Raw genomic sequence first — 20584 nt, 5'->3', positions numbered from 1 at the left:
GATGGATTCCTACTGAACAAATCACATCAACACCCGTAAATTTTGGATCGCCTGACATAAAGGCGGATTTATATGGCAATTCAGATTTTCCCTGAAAAATATAAGCAAATAATGCCTTGTGATTCCAGGAATCCAAATATGTAAATCTGAATTGCTAATGTCCTACAACGCAGTATAATACAACGACCAGTATTTCTGATACTTTTTAGCCTAGTTAACTTTTCGTTAACTACAGTTCCTCAGTAATGGGCAATGTGGAAGATCTCCAAAATGTCGCCACCAGATGCAATTTTCAGAGAATGTTTTGAACACATTGATTCCGTATCTTCATTTACCGGAACCTTCAGTGTAGAGAACTTCAGTCACGTGAAAGAAGGTGGTGATATCTCTTTGTCCATATATCGTGCAAGCTTATTCCTCAGTTAAGGAGTGGCTTATAAGCAGTAGGCCTGTTTCGCGGGACTAAGTAACGTGAGGGATGGTGGTATCATTAGATGCGAAGGTGGTGCTTCATCTCTTTGTCCATATCCGGTACATTGCTCCTCAGTTATGAACTGGTCTATGAAGCAGGCAGGAAAGTGGTAACATCTACCGGTTTCCCCACATATGGTACAAAGGCCATGGTAGCAGGTTTGAATCGCGTATTAGCAGGTCATTAGACGCAAATGTGGTGACATCTCTCTGCCTATATCCGGCACATTACTTCTCAACCATGGAATGGGCTATGGTAGCAGGCCTGTTTCGAGGAACTTAGACACGAATGTGGTGTCATTTCCCGGCTTGCCCATGTCTGAGCTATGGCAGCTGGTTTTTTCGCGGGTATTAAGACATAGCAGCAAATGGTAGTGGATGTCATATCCCGGCTTGCCCATATCCGTTACATTACTTCTCAGCAGTGGGCTGTGCGATGATGGGCGCGGGTTGCGCGTGCTGCCTTTGAGCGCGCAGTACATCAGCGATGGTGGTGAAATTTGCCATCTTGCCCATATACTCTGAAGCTGAACTGGCAGTAGGCTTGTTTATGATAGCAAAGGTGGTGGATGACATCTCTGCCCAATCTGGTTACATCACATTACTCCTCGGCCGTTGGTTGTGCGGTGGTGGGCGCGGGCAGTGCATGCTGCCTTTGGGCCCGCAGTACGTCGGCGATGGTGGTGACGCCGGCTTCATCCAGCTCGCGCCAGCGCTGGTGGTTGCATCTCTCTGCCCATATCTGGTCTAAGTTTACTCCTCAGCTATGGACTGGGTTACGGCAGTAGGCTTGTTTCGCGGGACTTAAGGAACGTGAGCGAAGGTGGTGACATCTCTCTGCGCATATTTTGTTGCATCCATACTCTTCAGAAGGTGGTGATGTCTCTGCTCGCTCTAAGATATGGTAGCAAAGGTGGTAGATAACATCTCCGGCTTGCCCATATCTGGTACCTCCTTACTCCTCAGCCGTAGGTTGCGCGGTGGTAGGCGCGGGCAGTGCATGCTGCCTCTGGGCCCGCAGTACGTCGGCGATGGTGGTGACATCTGCATCTTGCCCATATACTCTGAAGCTGAACTGGTAGTAGGCTTGTTTATGATAGCAAAGGTGGTGGTGACATTTCTCTGCCCATATTTGTTGCATCCATACTCTTCAGAAGGTGGTGATGTCTCTGCTCGCTCTAAGATATGGTAGCAAAGGGGGTGGATGACATCTCCAGACATGCCCATATCTGGTACCTCCTTACTCCTCGGCCGTAGGTTGTGCGGTGGTGGGCGCGGGCAATGCATGATGCCTCTGAGCCCGCAGTACGTCGGCGATGGTGGTGACATCTGCCATCTTGCCCATGTACTCTGAAGCTGAACTGACGGTACGCTTGTTTATGATAGCAAAGGTGGTAGTGACATTTCTCTGCCCATATTTGTTGCATCCATACTCTTCAGAAGGTGGTGATGTCTCTGCTCGCTCTAAGATATGGTAGCAAAGGGGGTGGATGACATCTCCAGACATGCCCATATCTAGTACCCCTTACTCCTCAGCCGTAGGTTGTGCGGTGGTAGACGCGGGTAGTTCATGCTGCTTTTGGGCCCGCAGTACGTCGGCGATGGTGGTGACATCTGCATCTTGCCCATATACTCTGAAGCTGAACTGGCAGTAAGTTAGGCTTGTTTTATGATAGCAAAGATGGTGGATAACATCTCCGGCTTGCCCATATCTGATAACTCCTTACTCCTCGGCCGTAGGTTGTGCGGTGGTGGGTGCGGGCAGTGCATGCTGCCTCTGGGCCCGCAGTACGTCGGCGATGGTGGTGACGCCGGCTTCATCCAACTCGCGCCAGCGCTGGTGGTTGCCGCGCGCGTGGTTCACCAGCTCCGGCATGTCGATGAACGCTGGAATAAAGAATGATGAGTTTAGAACTGGAAAAAAATAGTGCGTCTTGAACCCATGTAATTTTGCTGCAGGTGGAATAACTGTCATTTAATTATTAAAAAGAAGATTCAAAAGTATAAACCAAAAAACTAACTGCCTCTGAGAATAATGATGTCGATATCGATACCAATCACATCAATGGCTCTAATTCAGTAACCGCTATGAAGCCCAGTATAGTCGATGTGGCTAACTTTGCCCATGTATCAGTATAACATTGACTCAAAAATAATTCGTCTAATTTAGATAGTTTTTAATCCATCAGGGTTAAAAGAAATTCAAATGGCCCTTGGGCCACAATTACGCCAGCATGCTGGTGTAGCTATACTTAATAAAATGTTAACCCTACCGAAAAAGAATGAAGAAGGAATCAGTGATCTAATTAGTGAAGCCACGATAGACGAACGGTGAAGGGGTCGGACTGGCCGACTCGAGATCCGAAGAACGAGGGTTCGAATTCCACCGCCGCTCGACTATTGTGGTGAGCCCACTCGTAACACAAGCATAATTAGATTGCCACGAGGGGCTAACGGGACTATTAGTAATTTGTGTTGCATGAAAAGAAAAGAAAGAAAGAAAAAATGTTTATTCAGTATCATCGATTACTAATATTTTTAGAGAAAAATTTTTTTTGAGTTCAGATGGACATCTGAACTCAACCTAAGTATATAAGTGTTAAGATAATATCAAGCATCTCACCAGCCCAGGCCTCCATCATATCAATGATGATGTAGTCGATGAATCCGATCTGCGAGCGCGGAATGGAGCAGGTGGCGCGGTCGAACATCGGCATCACCACGGGCAGGTCCTTGGCCTTCTCTTCGTCCGTCTGCAGGAAGTATTCTTCAGCGATCCTGGAGAATGAAGAGTGGTAAAAATGGTAGAGATCGTAAATCAAATGATTGTGAGTTCCTTAGCGATCCTGGAGGTGGAGTAAACATGAAAAAGATTAATTATGTGGAGCGGACAGTATTCCTCGGCGATACTAGAGGAAGCGTGGGCATGCCTCCTACTAGGTGGACCGACGATCTGGTGAAGTTCGTGGGAAGAGCCTGGATGCGGGCAGTGCAGGACCGTGCATTGTGGAAAACCTTGGAGGAGGTCTTTGTCCAGCAGTGGACGTCATTTGGCTGAAACGAACGAACGAACTAGAGGAATGACGAGGTCTTAAAGATGATAAAGATTGAATTGATTGTGAGGAGCAAGAAGTAATCCTCAGCGATGAATGACGAGGGATATCATGCTACCATGATTACCCCATTTCTACAGATATATGCAGCATTGGTTGTGAGCAGTTTTTGAAGGTTTGAAGCATTTTGCTCCGTGCGCATTGCATTCATCTCGCGCGTGAAGAGTTTTAGTTTTGAACGGTTTTATAATGTAACAAGTGTTAGATTCCTTTACGTTTAGCAATTTATGTTTTCATCAAGATCAAATAAAATATCCGGCTCGAAGGACCAAAAAATATTTCGCATCTGTATTACTCACCTCCTTGCCCACTCAAATGCGAACTTCTGTGGCCTGGAAGCGTTGGACACGTCGGCACACTTGATCATCATCCTCTTCACCAGAATCACGTTCTCAGGTAATGAAAGAGCCGTGGTATCTAATGACAGGGGTTCCTGGAACAAATAAAATACAATTTTTATTCTGAACAATTAATCTACTTAGTTTCTAGTGAAAGAAATAAAAAAAGAAGCAAGAACATTTATCATTTTCTAGACCACATCACAACGGCATAAATACAACAAAAATCAAATCTCAAACCTACCTACAACATAACACAAAACCGAGAGGAGATAATTAAAAAAAAAAATTAAACGGGCCTTACTGAGTATGCCATGGCATCATTGCTTGGTCATCTCTGTGGTCAGGATTGACAAGTTAGATATGCTTTGATTTTTTTATTGTCTTAAAAAAGATGGAGGTTCTCAATTACACTATAAAATGTTTAAAATTCAACTATGTTTTTATTGTTACTCACGTCCGTGTGCATATCCTCCTTGCTGCCGCTGGACTTGGCGTAAAACACGTTGACGAACTTGGCGAGGTGCTCGTAGTGCTTGGTCATTTCTGTTGCCAGGATCATGTCGATGACGTTGTGCCGCATCGTCTTGTACGTGTCGCGGTCGAGATTCTTGAATATGTTCACGCGGTCGTCGTCTAGAAGGAAACAAAAAATAATTTTATTTATGTGGCATTATCATATCGTTCAGTGCTCTTCTTTTTCAAAGAACACTAAAGCCCGGTCTGTGAGCTCGTAGAATTTTGTCCAATGACCCCAAGCTACCCATCCTTATCGCTCGCGCGTAACTATGTTGCTGTCGCGCTCGCACACTTACCGCGGGCGCCCGTCGCACAGTCGCGACAGCAATATAATTACGCGCGAGCGATAAGGATGGATAGCTTGGGGTCATTGGACAAAATCTAAATCTAGAGATATTTTTAATTTTGTGACATCACTACGCATGTTGCAATCACAAGCAGTGTTACACTAAATACTAGTTAGTGCTTAGACATGGGCGTGAGTTATGTGAGTTATGTGACGTCACGGTCCACTGCTTTCATACAACGATTAACTTTGATATTCAACTGTTTGTTTTACGATAATCTAGCAATGGGGCAGATATCCTGTCATCCGCTTTGCAATGGAGGGAAGTCGAACCTTAATTTCGAACTCCTCCTATGTTCTTCTGATTAATTTCGTTGCGGGTCCAATGACAGTTTAACTTTCCCCCGGGACAAACTTGACCTTCATTGGTTGGGTTTTTGTGGCGGTCAAGCTGTAGATCCTGGCTACACAGGAGTTGCAGTGGTGGGAACGAGAGTTGGGAATAGTCCCGTAATGGAGCAGATATCACTAGAATTAGTTTGGTGTCATGAAAAAATCAAAGATGGATCTTAACTGGAGTTAGTACAGACTGTTAGAAGATGGACGATCTAACTAACTGTTACTTACTGAGGGGGAGCTTTTCAAACGTCCTTCTCTAAGAAGTGTTACGATAAGGAATATCCAGCTAGCTGTTACCACTTACTGAGGGTGAGCTTGAAGGTGAGCGCTGCATGGTGCGACTCAAGCACGCTGACGTCATTGTACAACACAGCCAAGGGATGGCGTGAGTTGCACAGGAAGGCGGACGACGTGCCAGGGTGGTCGATGTCGTGGGCCGCTGCTGAGATCAACGCAGCTGCTGCTTCCAGCGGCTCGAAGACGCTCTTCAAACGTCCTCCTCTAAGAAGTGCTACGATAAGGAATATCCAGCTAGCTGTCACTTACTGAGGGTGAGCTTGAAGGTGAGCGCCGCGTGGTGCGACTCAAGCACGCTGACGTCATTGTACAACACAGCCAAGGGATGGCGTGAGTTGCAGAGGAAGGCGGACGACGTGCCAGGGTGGTCGATGTCGTGGGCCGCTGCTGAGATCAACGCAGCTGCTGCTTCCAGCGGCTCGAAGACGCTCTTCAAACGGTCCTTCTCCAGGAAGTATGCTACTGCCTGAAAATAACATCACGAATATTAAGTTCTGATCGTTAGTGGGCCTGAGGATGTGTATTTTCAGCAGAATGGAATGCGATCTCCCTAAGTAATTTCATCACCTCTTAGATGTCGTAAAAGGTGTATTCCCTGTAATAAGGCTGCAAATAACTGGTTTTTCTAACTTCATCTCTGCCCCAGCCGATCTGGAGTGACGGTAGTGATAGGGCAAGTTACATTTCGGATGCGTAGGTATAAGTGCCTTAATAAAAATTTTGAATATACAAACATCAGATATCGAAAGACCCATATCTCTGCAGGAGAGACTAAAAGACCTGATGTTTTTTTTTAAATATGATGTTTTGTTATGCCTTGCAAAAGGTGCTATTGGATTACTCCAGTTGCATGACGGTGTGCTATTTTTTGGGGATGAGTTGGATTACATTCTATTTGTTGAATTCTTTTAGGTGATGCCACAGAATAATATGGTGATACTTATCTGGAGAACATCGGCGGCATGAGTCGAGTTGTGGTACGCATTGACCGCATGGTAGTTTGTCTCTCTACCACCGTCAGCCAATGCAGTAGCGTTCTCTCATCACACTCCAGGGTCGCACAGATGTCAAAGCGGTCACCCATCAGTACCAGCCCCATATAAGTCAAATTCTCCGTTTGCTTCTGGCAAACTAAATAATGTCGTGTTCCTGCAGAGAAGTCTAAAAGACCTGATCAAGACTTACCTGGAGAACATCGGCGGCATGTGTCGAGTTGTGGTACGTATTGACCGCATGGTAGTTTGTTTCCACCACCGTCAGCCAATGCAGTAGCGTTCTCTCATCACACTCCAGGGTTGCGCAGATGTCAAAGCGGTCACCCATCAGTGCCAAGCCCAGGTGAGCCAAATCGTTCGTTTGCTTCTGGTAAACTAAAGAATGTCGTATTCCTGAAGAGAAGTCTAAAAGACCTGATCAAGACTTACCTGGAGAACATCGGCGGCATGAGTCGAGTTGTGGTACGTATTAACCGCATGGTAATTCGTCTCCACCACCGTCAGCCAATGCAGTAGCGTTCTCTCATCACACTCCAGGGTCGCGCAGATGTCAAAGCGGCCACCCATTACCTACCAGCCCCATATAAGTCAAATCCTCCGTTTGCTTCTGGCAAACTAAAGAAAGTCCGGTTCCTGCAGATAACTCTAAAAGAGCTGATGATGAGGACTTACCTGGAGAACATCGGCTGCATGAGTCGAGTTGTGGTACGTATTGACAGCATGATAGTTTGTCTCTACCACCGTCAGCCAATGCAGTAGCGTTCTCTCATCACACTCCAGGGTCGCGCAGATATCGAAACGGTCTCCCATCAGTGCCAAGCCCAGGTGAGCCAAATCGTTCGTTTGCTTCTGGTAAACTAAAGAATGTCGTATTCCTGAAGAGAAGTCTAAAAGACCTGATCAAGACTTACCTGGAGAACATCGGCGGCATGAGTCGAGTTGTGGTACGTATTAACCGCATGGTAATTCGTCTCCACCACCGTCAGCCAATGCAGTAGCGTTCTCTCATCACACTCCAGGGTCGCGCAGATGTCAAAGCGGCCACCCATTACCTACCAGCCCCATATAAGTCAAATACTCCGTTTGCTTCTGGCAAACTAAAGAATGTCGTGTTCCTGCAGAGAAGTCTAAAAGACCTGATCAAGACTTACCTGGAGAACATCGGCGGCATGTGTCGAGTTGTGGTACGTATTGACCGCATGATAGTTTGTCTCCACCACTGTCAGCCAATGCAGTAGCGTTCTCTCATCACACTCCAGGGTCGCGCAGATGTCAAAGCGGCCACCCATCAGTACCAGCCCCATATAAGTCAAATACTCCGTTTGCTTCTGGCAAACTAAAGAATGTCGTGTTCCTGCAGAGAAGTCTAAAAGACCTGATCAAGACTTACCTGGAGAACATCGGCGGCATGTGTCGAGTTGTGGTACGTATTGACCGCATGATAGTTTGTCTCCACCACTGTCAGCCAATGCAGTAGCGTTCTCTCATCACACTCCAGGGTCGCGCAGATGTCAAAACGGCCACCCATCAATGCCAGGCCCAGGTGAGCTAACGGCCTGCCTCTGGTTAGTTCTTCGAGGCGGAAGATCTCGAAGTCCCAGCTTAGAGCTGTGTCTAGCAGCTCGCGCAGTTGGCCTGACGCCTGTTCAGGAAATAACGTCAACATTTCATTCTAAGTTTGCTTGTTTAACATAATTGGAGACTAAACTCTTTCTTCTAAAAAAATCACCTGAGTTTGGGACTTCCAAAAATAGGCAAACTAGGCATAGAGATAAATCTTTAACATTGGTCTTGCGATTTATTCATGATATAAGCAGAGAGAAATAGTTACTCGCTTTTAATTTAAAAGAACTTAGTAAAGATAAGTTTCAAAGAACCTTAGGCTGAGTTGCACCACCTAACTTTAACGGCAACTATAATGATGACCGGTGTTTTTATATGTAGTTTGACAGGCTTTTGACGTTTGATAATGTTTGATGGTGCAACCCAGCCTTCTAAGGTGCTGATCACTGACATATTCTTCATTAAGTAGGAATATGAACTCACTTTGTGTTTGATGTTAGTCCTGTTGGTCTGTGATCTGACAACAGTGGAGTCATTACTGCTGCGTCGTGACGACAGCACGTTTGTAGGCCCTTGCTGAAAATACATTAACATTAAGAATTTGCTCGCATTTACAATATTAATAGGACAGGTCACACAGAAGTCTCAGGGTTATTATCAATTTTCCACGTAGTTGATTCGCCACACTTTAAATATATTAGAAGTATTTTTAAGCCACGATAGCCGAACGGTGAAGGGGTCGGACTGGCCGACTCGTGATCCGGGGAACGCGGGTTCCGATTGTGGTGAGCTTACTCGTGATACAAGCATATTTAGCTTAGTACGAGGGGCTAACGGGACTATTAATCATTTGTGAAATAACAAATTATATTAATAAGTAATGATCTAAAATAAAATCGTCATAAACTTCAACAAGTTTCCGTCAAATTGTAACGAGAAATGTGAAGTGTGACGAATTTGTACATTCTTTTCCCTGTGACGAATCGCACATAGCAAATTGACCATAACCCTAGTTTCAGATGGTCGAAACCCGTGACTTTATGCCTGTATTAGATGCGCGTGCGTTTCATCTTTACTTCATTAATGGTTGTAAAATCCAAAAATCCTAAATGTGCAAATAAAAAATAATTCTTTAAGAATTAAATATCCTACATTTCTAAACACATTCTCTACTTTTAGTAACATTATTAAACGCAAAAGCACAATTTATGTACCTATTTGATAAAAGGAAACGCTAATTAAAAAATCTACATTTTAGCCATTGAATTTTTAAACATTTTTATCGACCATTTTACTTGATTTTTTTAAATAATAAATTATGCAATATTTACAAGCAGAATGTATCCAATTTCCATCACAATTATTCTTAATTTAAAATAAAATTATTTTATTTACATGCTGTTAGTAAAACAATAAGTTATAAACGTACACATGTAGAAGCGACATAGAAATGTTGATCAGAGGTTGAAACATTGGCATGTAAGATGGGTTAGTAGGTTTACTACAAATACAATACCTACTCTATTACATATGAAGCTTGTGTTGTCGAGGATCTAATTTGCGAAAATAACGGCGTGGAAAGTTCTCCAAAATAGTACAATAATGTTAATTGAACTCAAATCTTGTACGTAACACATAAAGATACATTTTTTTATGTAACGTAACATAGTAAGGATAAGATCTGAGTTTTGATTTTTAGTAATTGCAAAACTTATTTTTAGAAAATGTAAGGTAAATGTTATTAAAATTATGTTGTTTCATATACCTAGGGCCAATTTAATCGAATCAAAATAAGACATCGAGATTCATCGACTTTAAGAGTTAAAATAATCGTAAATAACTTTTTCAAAGAGTAAAAAATGTGCCAAGTTTTGTTAACTTCACTAAACTTTGGAAAACATTCTCACGTGAACGTAACATGGAACTTTAGTTTTGAAGACAGTTTCTAATCAGCTAAAGTCTGGACGCAAACGCACTAGTTAGAAAACTCAAAGAAGGTAGAGACAAGAGACGAATGCTTTTCAATCTTCCTACCATGTAGATAAGGTTTGTGTTCCCTTGCTCCCGCTTTCCGACGACCGGATCGTGGACAAATAAATGTATAAATGTTAGTACCAAAATATTTTACAAAAATACATAATAGAAGTTAAAGGCTATTCGAACTACCAATGTTAAACCCAAATTATAATCCCCATGCTGTAACCAAAGTCCCGATGTGAAAATATAAGAATAATTAAGTATGCAAATAAATACACCATAATCTAAATTGCACCATATATAAATTAGTAATTAAATTATTTTTAAGTTTTTTATAACCAATTTATTTAAAAATCTTTTATATCAGAACTTGGCAAACTACTACCAAGCTAACAAAACAAAGTTTATAAATAAAATATTGAAAATGAGCACAAATAAATAAAAAAAAACTATTTACACTATTACTACTTACTAATGGGCATGGATCACATCTAAAATAAAGAATCTGGTGATTAACAAAAAAAAAATCTAGAAGACAACTTCTCGATTAGATATTAGAATCGATACTCACCGAGAGCAGTGCACCAATCAGGTCTGTAGCGATTGGGTCTTCTACCCTCAGTTTGGAGTCATCCCTCATCTGTGGGGAGTACAGCTCAGATGTCCGCAGCATGTCCACAGCACGCTCGATGCAAGCCACTGTGGAGGGCGGAGCACCCTCTTGGGCTGCTGAGAGGAGGGCTATCACCTGTAAGATGAGGGTATGTTGAGAAAGAGCGAATGAAATTGGTTATTTGGCACACAAATAGTACAGATGACTCTACATTTTTATTGAAAAATTGCCTCTATTACTAAGGACATAAGAGGCCACCGTGTATAGCTTAATGTGCTATCGTCTGTACAACTCAATAAAGAAAAAAGTGTGCCAAATACCTATTTGGCACACTCCCAGAACTGGGACCTCCCAGAGAAGGTATAAATCTTTGGCATACAGATTAAAAAGTACAAGTTGTGCCAAAAAGGTCCCCCCAGTAAAGAGTGTTAAATGATCAGTCTAAATATAAATAAACTGACGAGGTATGAACAACTTTTTCATTGGTTAGAACTTAGAAGAGTTGTAAATAAGTACAGAATAACGACACAAAAAGAGGACTGTTACACACGAAACAGGAAGAAAGTCAATAGAATGAACATTGAAAGTAAAAACTTCTGTGAATTACGTGTTCAAGAGTTATCGAGAATGCCATTGGTATAAAACAAAATACCTAACGGTCTGGATAGTAGACACAACTGATAATGCACTGTGCTTAAGAATTTACATATTGACACAAATATACAAGACGTTTTTTACAAACCCTTCAATGAATGAATGAATGGAGTCGGCATTCGAACCAGGAACGCTAGTGTTAGTTCGTAATGTAAGTGCCCAACAAATTACGACAATATAGAACAATCCTTACCTTCCGATTGAATTGATTAGTACAACTGATTAACACATACTATCTAAGACAACTAAAGGACCTATATTAGGATACAACCAGATACAACTATGTATTATCACGACGATGAGCAATACTATCAATTGAAACATTACTTTCTGATCCACTCTTTATCTACTAAAAACAGCGGGGCTATTCCAAAAAACGTTATCCGAAGTTTCGAATATTCCATCCCTCTCACACAAAGCGAAATGCTAGCATGAGCGACGGTGACAGATAGACCCGAAACTACGTGAACAGCGTTCCGGAGTAGACCCCTGGCTTCGCAGTAACTCTTCAAATCAATAGAACTGCTCGTGTACACATGACTCCACCGACTAGCTCACAACTGGGAACACTACATCGAACACCTTTACCTTGGTGATGGGTGCTTCTAGAGGCAGTCCTTGGAGCTTGGCCAGGGAGGTCCTGCGAAGGTCGTCGGACGCTATGGAGCGCACGTCCAGAGAGCCTCGCCGCGCACTCAGGATAGGCTTACAACATACAGCACCGTTAGAACAATGGCTTCTGCCTTGGTGCTATTGAAAGGGTGAAGCCCCAATATCGCTAAGCCAAAATTAGGGAAAAGTAACGTTAGTAAGGTATACTTAGATTTTAGATCCATACTTAGCTCATGTCTGCAGCTTCAACCTGAGAGAATTGGGGAGAGAAAACATTTTAAAATAATACTACCTTCGTGAAGAGAAAACATAAGCAACATCAAATCGTACGAATCCTATAGCACAGGTACATAAATAACAAAGGTTTCAGCTTATAGCATGTCAAGATAAGGGCAAGGGTAAGTGCTGATGAATGCATTCAGCAGGCGGCTATCAGGAACGTGATGACTCATGCAGCTAAATCATTGACAAAATCATCATCACCACAAATCTCGTAAGAGTTCATCATCAAGAAGAACAAGCCGTGTCGTTTCACTCAGATCTGCCAATCTTGCTGCAGCTACTGGTAGAAGTAATAACCTAAATTCTAGTCTAGAAAAAAGTATCAGGAATCATTAGATACCTTAGTAATAGGAGCTTCAAGTGGCAGTCCTTGAAGTTTCGCTAGTGATGTTCTTCGGAGGCCGTCGGAGGCGACCGAGCGGACGTCTAAGGAACCGCGGCGGATGGAGTGAAGGGAGCCGCGGGCTCGTTCCCCTTCTGTCACGTTGGTCGGCTCGCAGACCAGCACTACGTGAGAGATGGTCCTGGAATAAGAGGGTTTTGGGAAGTTATAGCATTAGGTGTTATTCTCAAAAAAAATAAGACGGTAAACCAATCCTTGATCTTACTTATAGGTAGTCCATAAAATGTGATCAAAGTAAATTATGTATCAATTTTTAAATGCATTGACTAGCTATTGGTGGCTTTGCATGCGTAGAGTCCTCATTCTAACAAAATATTTTCTTCTCTTTTCAATCAAAAAATCAAAAGTTTAAGGTTCCAGGTCAAGCAATGCTAATCTGCATATGTATACCTTTAAAATAACTGTAGGTTTAGGGAAAAATTAAACTAATTTTTTTGGCCGATGGTAAAATTACTCCTAGTATGAGTAAGATAAGTAATACCTGGTCATGGCTACTGTGGCACCCCTGCAAGGCAGCAGGATCGGGTCAGGAGCAGCCCTGCGGCGGAGAGTCACGGGTGCCTCCCAGTCGCGGGCGCCGCTCGTGGCCAGCCGTAGGGCTTCGCCCCCGGCCGCCTCTGATAACGGTCTGGGGCCGTCTTCCACGCGCCATCCCAGAACCCGGCACCAGGATTTGTTGGTGAGCTGAAATTGGATATTCGGAGTTAATTTTAGAATACAACAACATTAAAGTCTAATATCTTGTAAAGGGAGAAGATACCTCGCTAGTTTTACACGACGTTTATATTCATCATCATCATCATCATCTCAGCCATAAGACGTCCACTGCTGAACATATGCCTCCCACAATGCTTTTCATGTTGCCCGGTTGACGTTTATGTTACCTACCTCTTATTTCAGTGGTTCAGTCATTTCGATTGTTTATTACATTGATAAGTAGTTATGAAGTGAAAACCGAACTGATTAATATACCTAACAAAATTAGAAAACATTTGTACTACATAAAATAACCGATCTACTAAATGTACCAGACAAAAAGAAGAAATACTAGTCTTGAAACTGGTTTTAATGTTCCCCAGCGAATATTTTTTCGCTTTAAATAACCGATTTGAACGCTTACCCCGAACAGACAGAAATTCAATTTTCAAGTCTACATTTCCCATTTCCGCGAAAGTGGAAAAGCTCCTTATCGACAGAGAAAACATAATAATCATATCGTACCCGCCATTTTTGTTTACACACAATCCCATTACACTTCAAGGGGATGATTTGAATTTATTGTATTGATATACAGGGAGAAAATGTACCTTATAATGTGAGTCACGTTGGCATGCGATCACCACTACCTTTTGACATCCACGGACAGGATTTATCTCCATTTTAAAGATAATCATCATCAATTCAGCCACAGGACGTCTAGGATTGATTTCTACATCGCCCGGTGGGTAGCCGCCTGCATATTCGTTCTTTTTCTTCCTGCTACCTCATAAACGAGGTCATCGGTCCACCTTGTAGGTGGACGTCCCACGTCACTTTTTCAGGAACGTGGCCTCCACTTCAGAACTTTGCTATCCCATCGGCCGTCAATAAATTCGTCGTCAGGCGTCAGTTTAAAGATTATCATATCATAACTCTTATCATATATTATCTTATGTATAATAATCATAATTATTAAAAGAGCGTTACGTTGAAATATCTAGTTCATTTAATACATCGTTCCTAGTTACCAAGCGAACCTCAAGTGTGTTAAAATAAATGAGAGTTCCCAGTATTTCCAGCTAATTAGACCGAACGAGAAATATTTACGTTCTGTAAAATTTAAATTATTTGCCTCTAATTTAAATTGTACACTATCGTATTTCCATTCCCAATCTGCCTATGTACACGATCCACGGAAAGTGCAAATTTAAATCTATTTTAAATTATGTATAGCGCTACAAAATGATAGAGCGTTAAATGAATTATTGTGTATTTAGCGGTAGTATCAGAACAGACGCACAGTTTGTATTTTTAGATACTGAACTTCTATTCTATGCTTTATCGGTTCTCTATTCTGTGAATCTTCAGTCCCTTATTGGTAAAGAAGACCTTTTCTACCAGAACAAGAAACTAAGTAATTAATTCTGTTATGTGTTACCATAGAGGTCACTTAAAAATTAGGGATTGATGGTGAAAACGGGCAGTAGTCTCCTGTGCAGGAGGGCGAGCTTCTATTTTATCTAAGGCAAATGAAAATGTTGACATACATAAGTCATAAGTTTATTCCATTTAAAAACAATATACATTGTGTTGGAAATAGGTACAATAATAATATAAGCATGCAAAATTACAATTAATCAGAATCTATACTATGTCAAAAATAACCATGTCAATAATAGCAATTATTATTGCAAATTAAAAAAAAAAACAAATTAAAAATATTACACTCTCCATCCTGCCAGAGGAGTTAGGGAGACTTTCTGTATCGTTGTAGTTTTTAACTTACCAACTATCCTCTCTTTACTCATGTCATTAGACTAAGAAGTTAGCTTACTAGCATTATCTGCTGGTCATCAGTGACGGCCACCAGGTCTCTATAGCGGTCGGTGGCGGTGACCAGGGCTTGCCGTGGCTTAGTGTTTGTAGCATCTCAGCGCATCATGCTGTTGCTCCCACTGTCTCCTCATCGGTGACAGCCACCAAGTCCCGACAGCGGTCGGTGGCGGCGGCCAGGGCTGCCACCGTGGCGATCTGCTGCTGCTGTTGCTCCCACTGTCTTTACCATGACCTAGAGAATAGAAATATCTCACCAGTTATCCTTTGCTGGTCATCAGTGACTGCCACTAGGTCCCGACAGCGGTCGCTGGCGGCGGCCAGTGCTTGCCGTAGCTAGTGTTTGTAGCATCTCAGCGCAGCGCAAATATCTCACCAGTATCCTCTGCTGGTCATCAGTGACTGCCACAAGGTCCCGACAACGGTCGGTGGCGGCGGCCAGGGCTTGCCGTAGCTAGTGTTTGTAGCATCTCAGCGCAGCGCAAATATCTCACCAGTATCCTCTGCTGGTCATCAGTGACTGCCACCAGGTCCCGACAGCGGTCGGTGGCGGCGGCCAGGGCTTGCCGTAGCTAGTGTTTGTAGCATCTCAGCGCAGCGCAAATATCTCACCAGTATCCTCTGCTGGTCATCAGTGACTGCCACAAGGTCCCGACAACGGTCGGTGGCGGCGGCCAGGGCTGCCACCGCGGCGATCTGCGCCCGCGCAGCTGTTGCCGAGGCACGCGCTTGCAGCATCTCAGCGCACCATGCTGTCGCACCCACTGTCTCCACCATGATCTGGAGAATAGAAATATCGCCATTATTGTCGAGTTGTTTTGATCATAGCTACAGGAGCACGACTTTTTCTGATTTATCAAAGGTAAATGGATAATTTGGCCAACGCTCCCTTTACGCTGAAATTAATTCAAACATAGGTACGTATTTTAATGTCAACGAAGAGGGTTATTGTGATTGATGGTGAATTTTTGCCATTAAGGATGCCATGGATTTTGGTGGTGAATAGATTGTCCACACAGTAAAGTACCATAATCAGCATAAGGATTGAAATGTTTGTGTTAAATCGTACCATTTCTAATTATTTCGTTCTTTTTGTAAACAAATAATTTATCCTATCAAACGAGCCATATCGACGCTTTTACATACAGACAGTATTGAAACAACAGAAAATGCAATTTCAAGCTTTCAAAATTCAATGAATAATACCCCAGTTCACGAAATGTGATGTCATAGGTGGTCCAAAGTACAAAGCGCATCGGAATAGGATTGAACGCCAAGAATCAATATGATATAGTCTGGTCCGCGAGCACGTAGAATTTTGTCTAATGACCCCAAGCTAACCATCCTTATCGCTCGCGCATAATTATGTTGCTGTCGGGCTTTAGTAGGTACAATGTATGCATATGGTGCTCTATACCTTTTGCCCACACCCATAGAGATTATACACCCACGTTTGATGTCCCTTGAGTGTGAGTTTTTTTGGCCTAAAGTTAAACAGACACATCACTATGAATCGATTATTAAAAAAACTTTATTTATAAAATTGCTGGGCTCCACTAGTGCGGACAATAATAAGACAGTTTTAATCTAGCTACGATGCTACAGCCTTTAGAGCTTCTCTCACATTGATAAATACCGTTTAGGGACTCTATAAAAATCGCCTAGGAAAAAGTTATAATTGTGTTACAATATAATAAGACTGAAGCTTCAATTAGCACATATCATGTCGTAGCAAGGGCTAAACGTCTCTATTACAATTTAGTTGAGAGACCAATTGTATATTATTTCGCTTATAACTTGAAGTGAACGAGTCGTAAGAGGCTTTTATTCTACAAACGTGTCACGCAGCCTTTGTTTGTCGTGTTGACATAATATATCTTTGGATCTTTCACTGTGGCGCCATAATACTGCGCAGAATACATGCGAGAGTTTTCGCGATAAATATTTTTTAAGATTAATATCATGTTACCATTGTTCATTAGCAAAGTGAAAATGTAATTAAGCAATGAAAAGCTCCCAGTTGCACTATTGCGGCTTTTTATTTTACAAAATCTATATTTTTATGGCTTCTTTAATTTGGCATGTTAATAAATACTTACCAATAATTTGAGACGAAATAAAGGCAACTATAGAGTTTAATGCCTGATGTATGTATGCTTTACTATTAATATAAAACACACAAAAAAGATACGGCAATGTTGTTTACAGACCGAAAGTTTCCAGACGAACGTGATCGTAAAAAGAATCCCGTTGAATTTCAGAAAGTCAAGAGCTAGCGAAATTATTGAGGCGACAGTAGATTAATTTAGAGGAAGGATTTACATTTACTTGGTATTTGGCTGAAGTTAACGGCAATATCAGCTGTCCATTGGGAATGCTGAAATTCAGTGGCTGTTTGAACTGCTCGCTTTGGTCTGTGTTAACTATGCAATAGATTTGATTTACTAAATTAGATTATTGCAATAAAGGTTTATTCTATTCTATACTAAAAATCACCTTTGATACAGCATAAAAGGGTAAAGGTACTTTTTATGCGTTCATTAACAACTCGAGCGTGTCAAGAAATTTTTGATTAAAATTACCAATCGTCAAAAGTTGCTGTTTTCTTTTCTTTTCTATTACCAAAAACATTCACCAACAAATACTTATAATATGTATATGGGAGACCGAGGAGAGTTGTAACAGAGGAGATTGTGACATTGTCGATTTTTTGGAACTTATTAACTACTTACTAGCGTTTTTATTTCAAACTAGCTGACCCGGCGAACTCTGTTCCGCCTTAAAGGCAATAAATGAAATAAGCCATCGAATTTTTCCTTATTTGCTCACCGTTTAGATCTACCCTGGACTACGACAAACATTTTAAAACTAAAATCAGCTCAATCGGCCCAGCCGTTCTCGAGTTTTAATCAGACTAACGAACAGAAATTAATTTTTATTTATATAGAATAGATAGATCACAACCTAACAATGTTGCGTGCTCGCCAATAGTTAATAGGTTTTCAAAAATCGACAATGTCACAACTCTTTTCGCTCTCCCTTAAACCAAGATTCGCATTCTAAAAGGCACTAAATTGGTAAATATTCTACAGCTATATCACGGCTCAGAGATGCTCCCAAGAAATATTACTGAGATTCAAATACTGCTGATTCGGTATGCCTTTATGTCTGAACAAAGGACGGAATTTGGGCTTATCAGCGACAAATGAGCCGACTTGTCGTTCAACTAGTCGGCACAAAATGAAGCTCGGGAAAAATGGAATTGCCGCGTCAAATGGCAGATCGAAAATGATTTTTGGCGAAGATTTGAGGATCGAATTCGAAGATTTCAATCTAGTTCGAGATTGCGTTAAACTGGATTTGAAGCGAACTACTCATGACTTCGCAGAAATCGGAGCTTTAAGTTCAAAGCTCCTTGATCTGAGAAATACGAATTACAAGCGTTCGAGATATGTTAATCTAATTGGAAGTTGGTTTATTGTGTTTCGTGATTGTTTCAATGTTAGAGGTAGGTAGATAAAATGGCAGAGTTATGGTGATAAGAGATTTTCCGCCTAATTTACATCGGATATGAGGATTTCGTAGACTTTGCGACTTAGTTACTTCAGATTTGAGTAGATTATTTAACCATTAATCGACCAGATAAAAAAAGCCGTTGAAGGAACAAACACGTAAAGTAGCATTTCTTTTGCATAAAAACGGTCGATTAGATAATCGTACCACGATTAATTACCGATCGCTTTACGGAACCCTGTACAACCGTACGAACCCCGCAGTTTGAAAGCCTGACGGCAGACGAGAATACAATTTCCGTTGTTTGCTGGCACAAAGCAGCGTCTATACGGCAGGATATAATGGATACGTATATATTTCAGTTCGAACAGACTTGGGGGTAGAGTTGCCAGGTTCAAAAACACAAAAGCCGGATTCTGTTCTCAATTTGGCCGGACATTTTGCTCTAGGAGCCGGACATATCTTTTTTAATGGCTAATCATAGCTTTATAAAAGCCCTTTATGTTCCAAAAGCAGAAAAAATTTTCATAATACAAAAAATCGCGTCATGGTTTTACTTGTGCGCTCGATTTTCAACTGACGCTAACTTTGGCCGGACACATCCGTAAAAAAAAGCCAAATTATGTCCGGCTAAAGTCCGGACACCTGGCAACCCTACTTGGGGGTCAACTTTATAAGACTCTTATTAAAACGACAATACGCCTCTCTCTTTCACTCGCGTAAGGAGTAAAAGAGATGAACTCTACTCTGAAATCGATTTCAATAGAGCTGGTGGAGTGTCCTTCGAGTAATTAGGTACACTGCTGACGAATGAAAAGATGAATCAGTGAATCGTAAATTGAGGACTGTGCTGGTTATTTGATTAAGTATTTTTTAGATTTCCTGTCTGAATTCAAAGCTGTTCATTTTATTGCAGTGCAGTTCATTTCATTATAGAGATAGATTGAACATTAGTCACGAAGAAGTGAGTGAAATAGAGGATGATTTAGTTTTTATGGAGAGTCCATCTTTTCTCAATAGCTATGAAAAGTTTACGAGTAGGTTTTAGGACTGTGTGCGGGTCACCTTGTAGGAAACATTATTTAATAGAATAGCACATAAGCAACTTTCTTAAGAATCTTCTAATAGGAAAAAGCTAGTCCTATTAACATTATAAATGTGAAAGTTTGTGAGGATACAGGATTTATGGTTGTTTTTTTACGCAAAACCTACTAAACGGATTTTGATGAAACTTTACAGTATTATTGTTTAGGTACCTATGCGAATTAACATTTATGGGCTATAATTTCGATGATAGATAAACTGAATTTAACGCGGAAGCCGTGGGAAAAGCTAGTACAGTTCTTGCAACTCACGAAGGCAAGTGAGCTTTACTTGTGTGTGTACGTGTACATGCCCATAACGATAGTGTGATGTCTATCAAAACTTTTGAAAAACAAACAGCAGCGAGCCACCACACATGTAAAGGTCACTCGCCTTCGTGAATTACAACAAACAACTAAGGCTGAGTTGCACCACCTTATTTTAACCGTAACAATGACAATAACCGGTGCCTCTTGTATGGAGTTTGACAGATTTTTGACGTTTGTCAAAGTGGACAACTCAGCCTAATATACCATTTTTTGTACTCACCCTGTTGAACCCAGCATCCAGGTAGGGTAGCACCGCGAAGTCGTCTTTGAGATATGCGCTGTAACAAACAAACACTCGATATTAGATTACACGCTTCCATTACATTATTTAGTCTCCTTTGAGCGATACGCAGCCAAACAGGCCTTTAATCATCTTAATAATGCTTCGCAACTTGATTTTGTTGAAAAAATATGTTCATAAAATATTGCGCTGAAGTCTGTTTAAATCGTAACAGTACGCAGACTACGCAACTAAAGCAAAGATAACGCTGAAATCTTGCGCTAGAATCCAAAATGATTATGCTAATGAAGTTTGTTTAATCAGTGATCAAACTGTGCGAACTAAAAATGGAATATCGTAGTATTAATTAACGGTAATTAGAAGA

At 41.6% G+C, this 20584-nt stretch overlaps 2 protein-coding genes across 2 annotated transcripts in view; both read right to left on the bottom strand.

The window, feature by feature from the left end:
- Positions 1–2182: 2182 nt before the first annotated feature.
- On the bottom strand, positions 2183–14955 carry LOC135080248 (high affinity cAMP-specific and IBMX-insensitive 3',5'-cyclic phosphodiesterase 8-like). Its single transcript, XM_063974931.1, has 11 exons — positions 14947–14955; positions 13004–13206; positions 12460–12643; positions 10530–10706; positions 8465–8557; positions 7809–8060; positions 5673–5889; positions 4380–4558; positions 3884–4017; positions 3095–3249; positions 2183–2358 (listed from the first exon to the last, which is right to left on the bottom strand). The coding sequence occupies exons 1-11, from the start codon at positions 14953–14955 to the stop codon at positions 2195–2197; spliced, it is 1767 nt and encodes a 588-aa protein (XP_063831001.1). The 3' UTR covers positions 2183–2194.
- A 204-nt stretch (positions 14956–15159) lies between these two features.
- The window catches only part of LOC135080246 (uncharacterized), a 241271-nt gene continuing 235846 nt past the window's right edge, over positions 15160–20584 (bottom strand). The window contains exons 9-11 of the mRNA XM_063974930.1: positions 20200–20257; positions 15667–15834; positions 15160–15273 (exon numbers count right to left, since the gene is read on the bottom strand). Of these exons, the coding sequence (XP_063831000.1) occupies positions 15160–15273; positions 15667–15834; positions 20200–20257 (340 nt within the window). The remainder of the gene's footprint in view (positions 15274–15666; positions 15835–20199; positions 20258–20584) is intronic.

This window comes from Ostrinia nubilalis, chromosome 17, assembly GCF_963855985.1.
Source record: "Ostrinia nubilalis chromosome 17, ilOstNubi1.1, whole genome shotgun sequence".
Classification (NCBI taxonomy): domain Eukaryota; kingdom Metazoa; phylum Arthropoda; class Insecta; order Lepidoptera; family Crambidae; genus Ostrinia; species Ostrinia nubilalis.
This window is presented reverse-complemented; position numbering and strand designations above follow the sequence as displayed.

Excerpts from the sequence above, each read along its gene's own strand:
- LOC135080248 (XM_063974931.1), bottom strand. Across the intron at positions 12,644-13,003 it reads GCCACAGTAGCCATGACCAG|GACCATCTCTCACGTAGTGC; the intron begins GTATTACTTATC and ends CTCTTATTCCAG. Across the intron at positions 4,559-5,672 it reads CACCTTCAAGCTCACCCTCA|ACGACGACCGCGTGAACATA; the intron begins GTAAGTGACAGC and ends GTTTCCTTCTAG.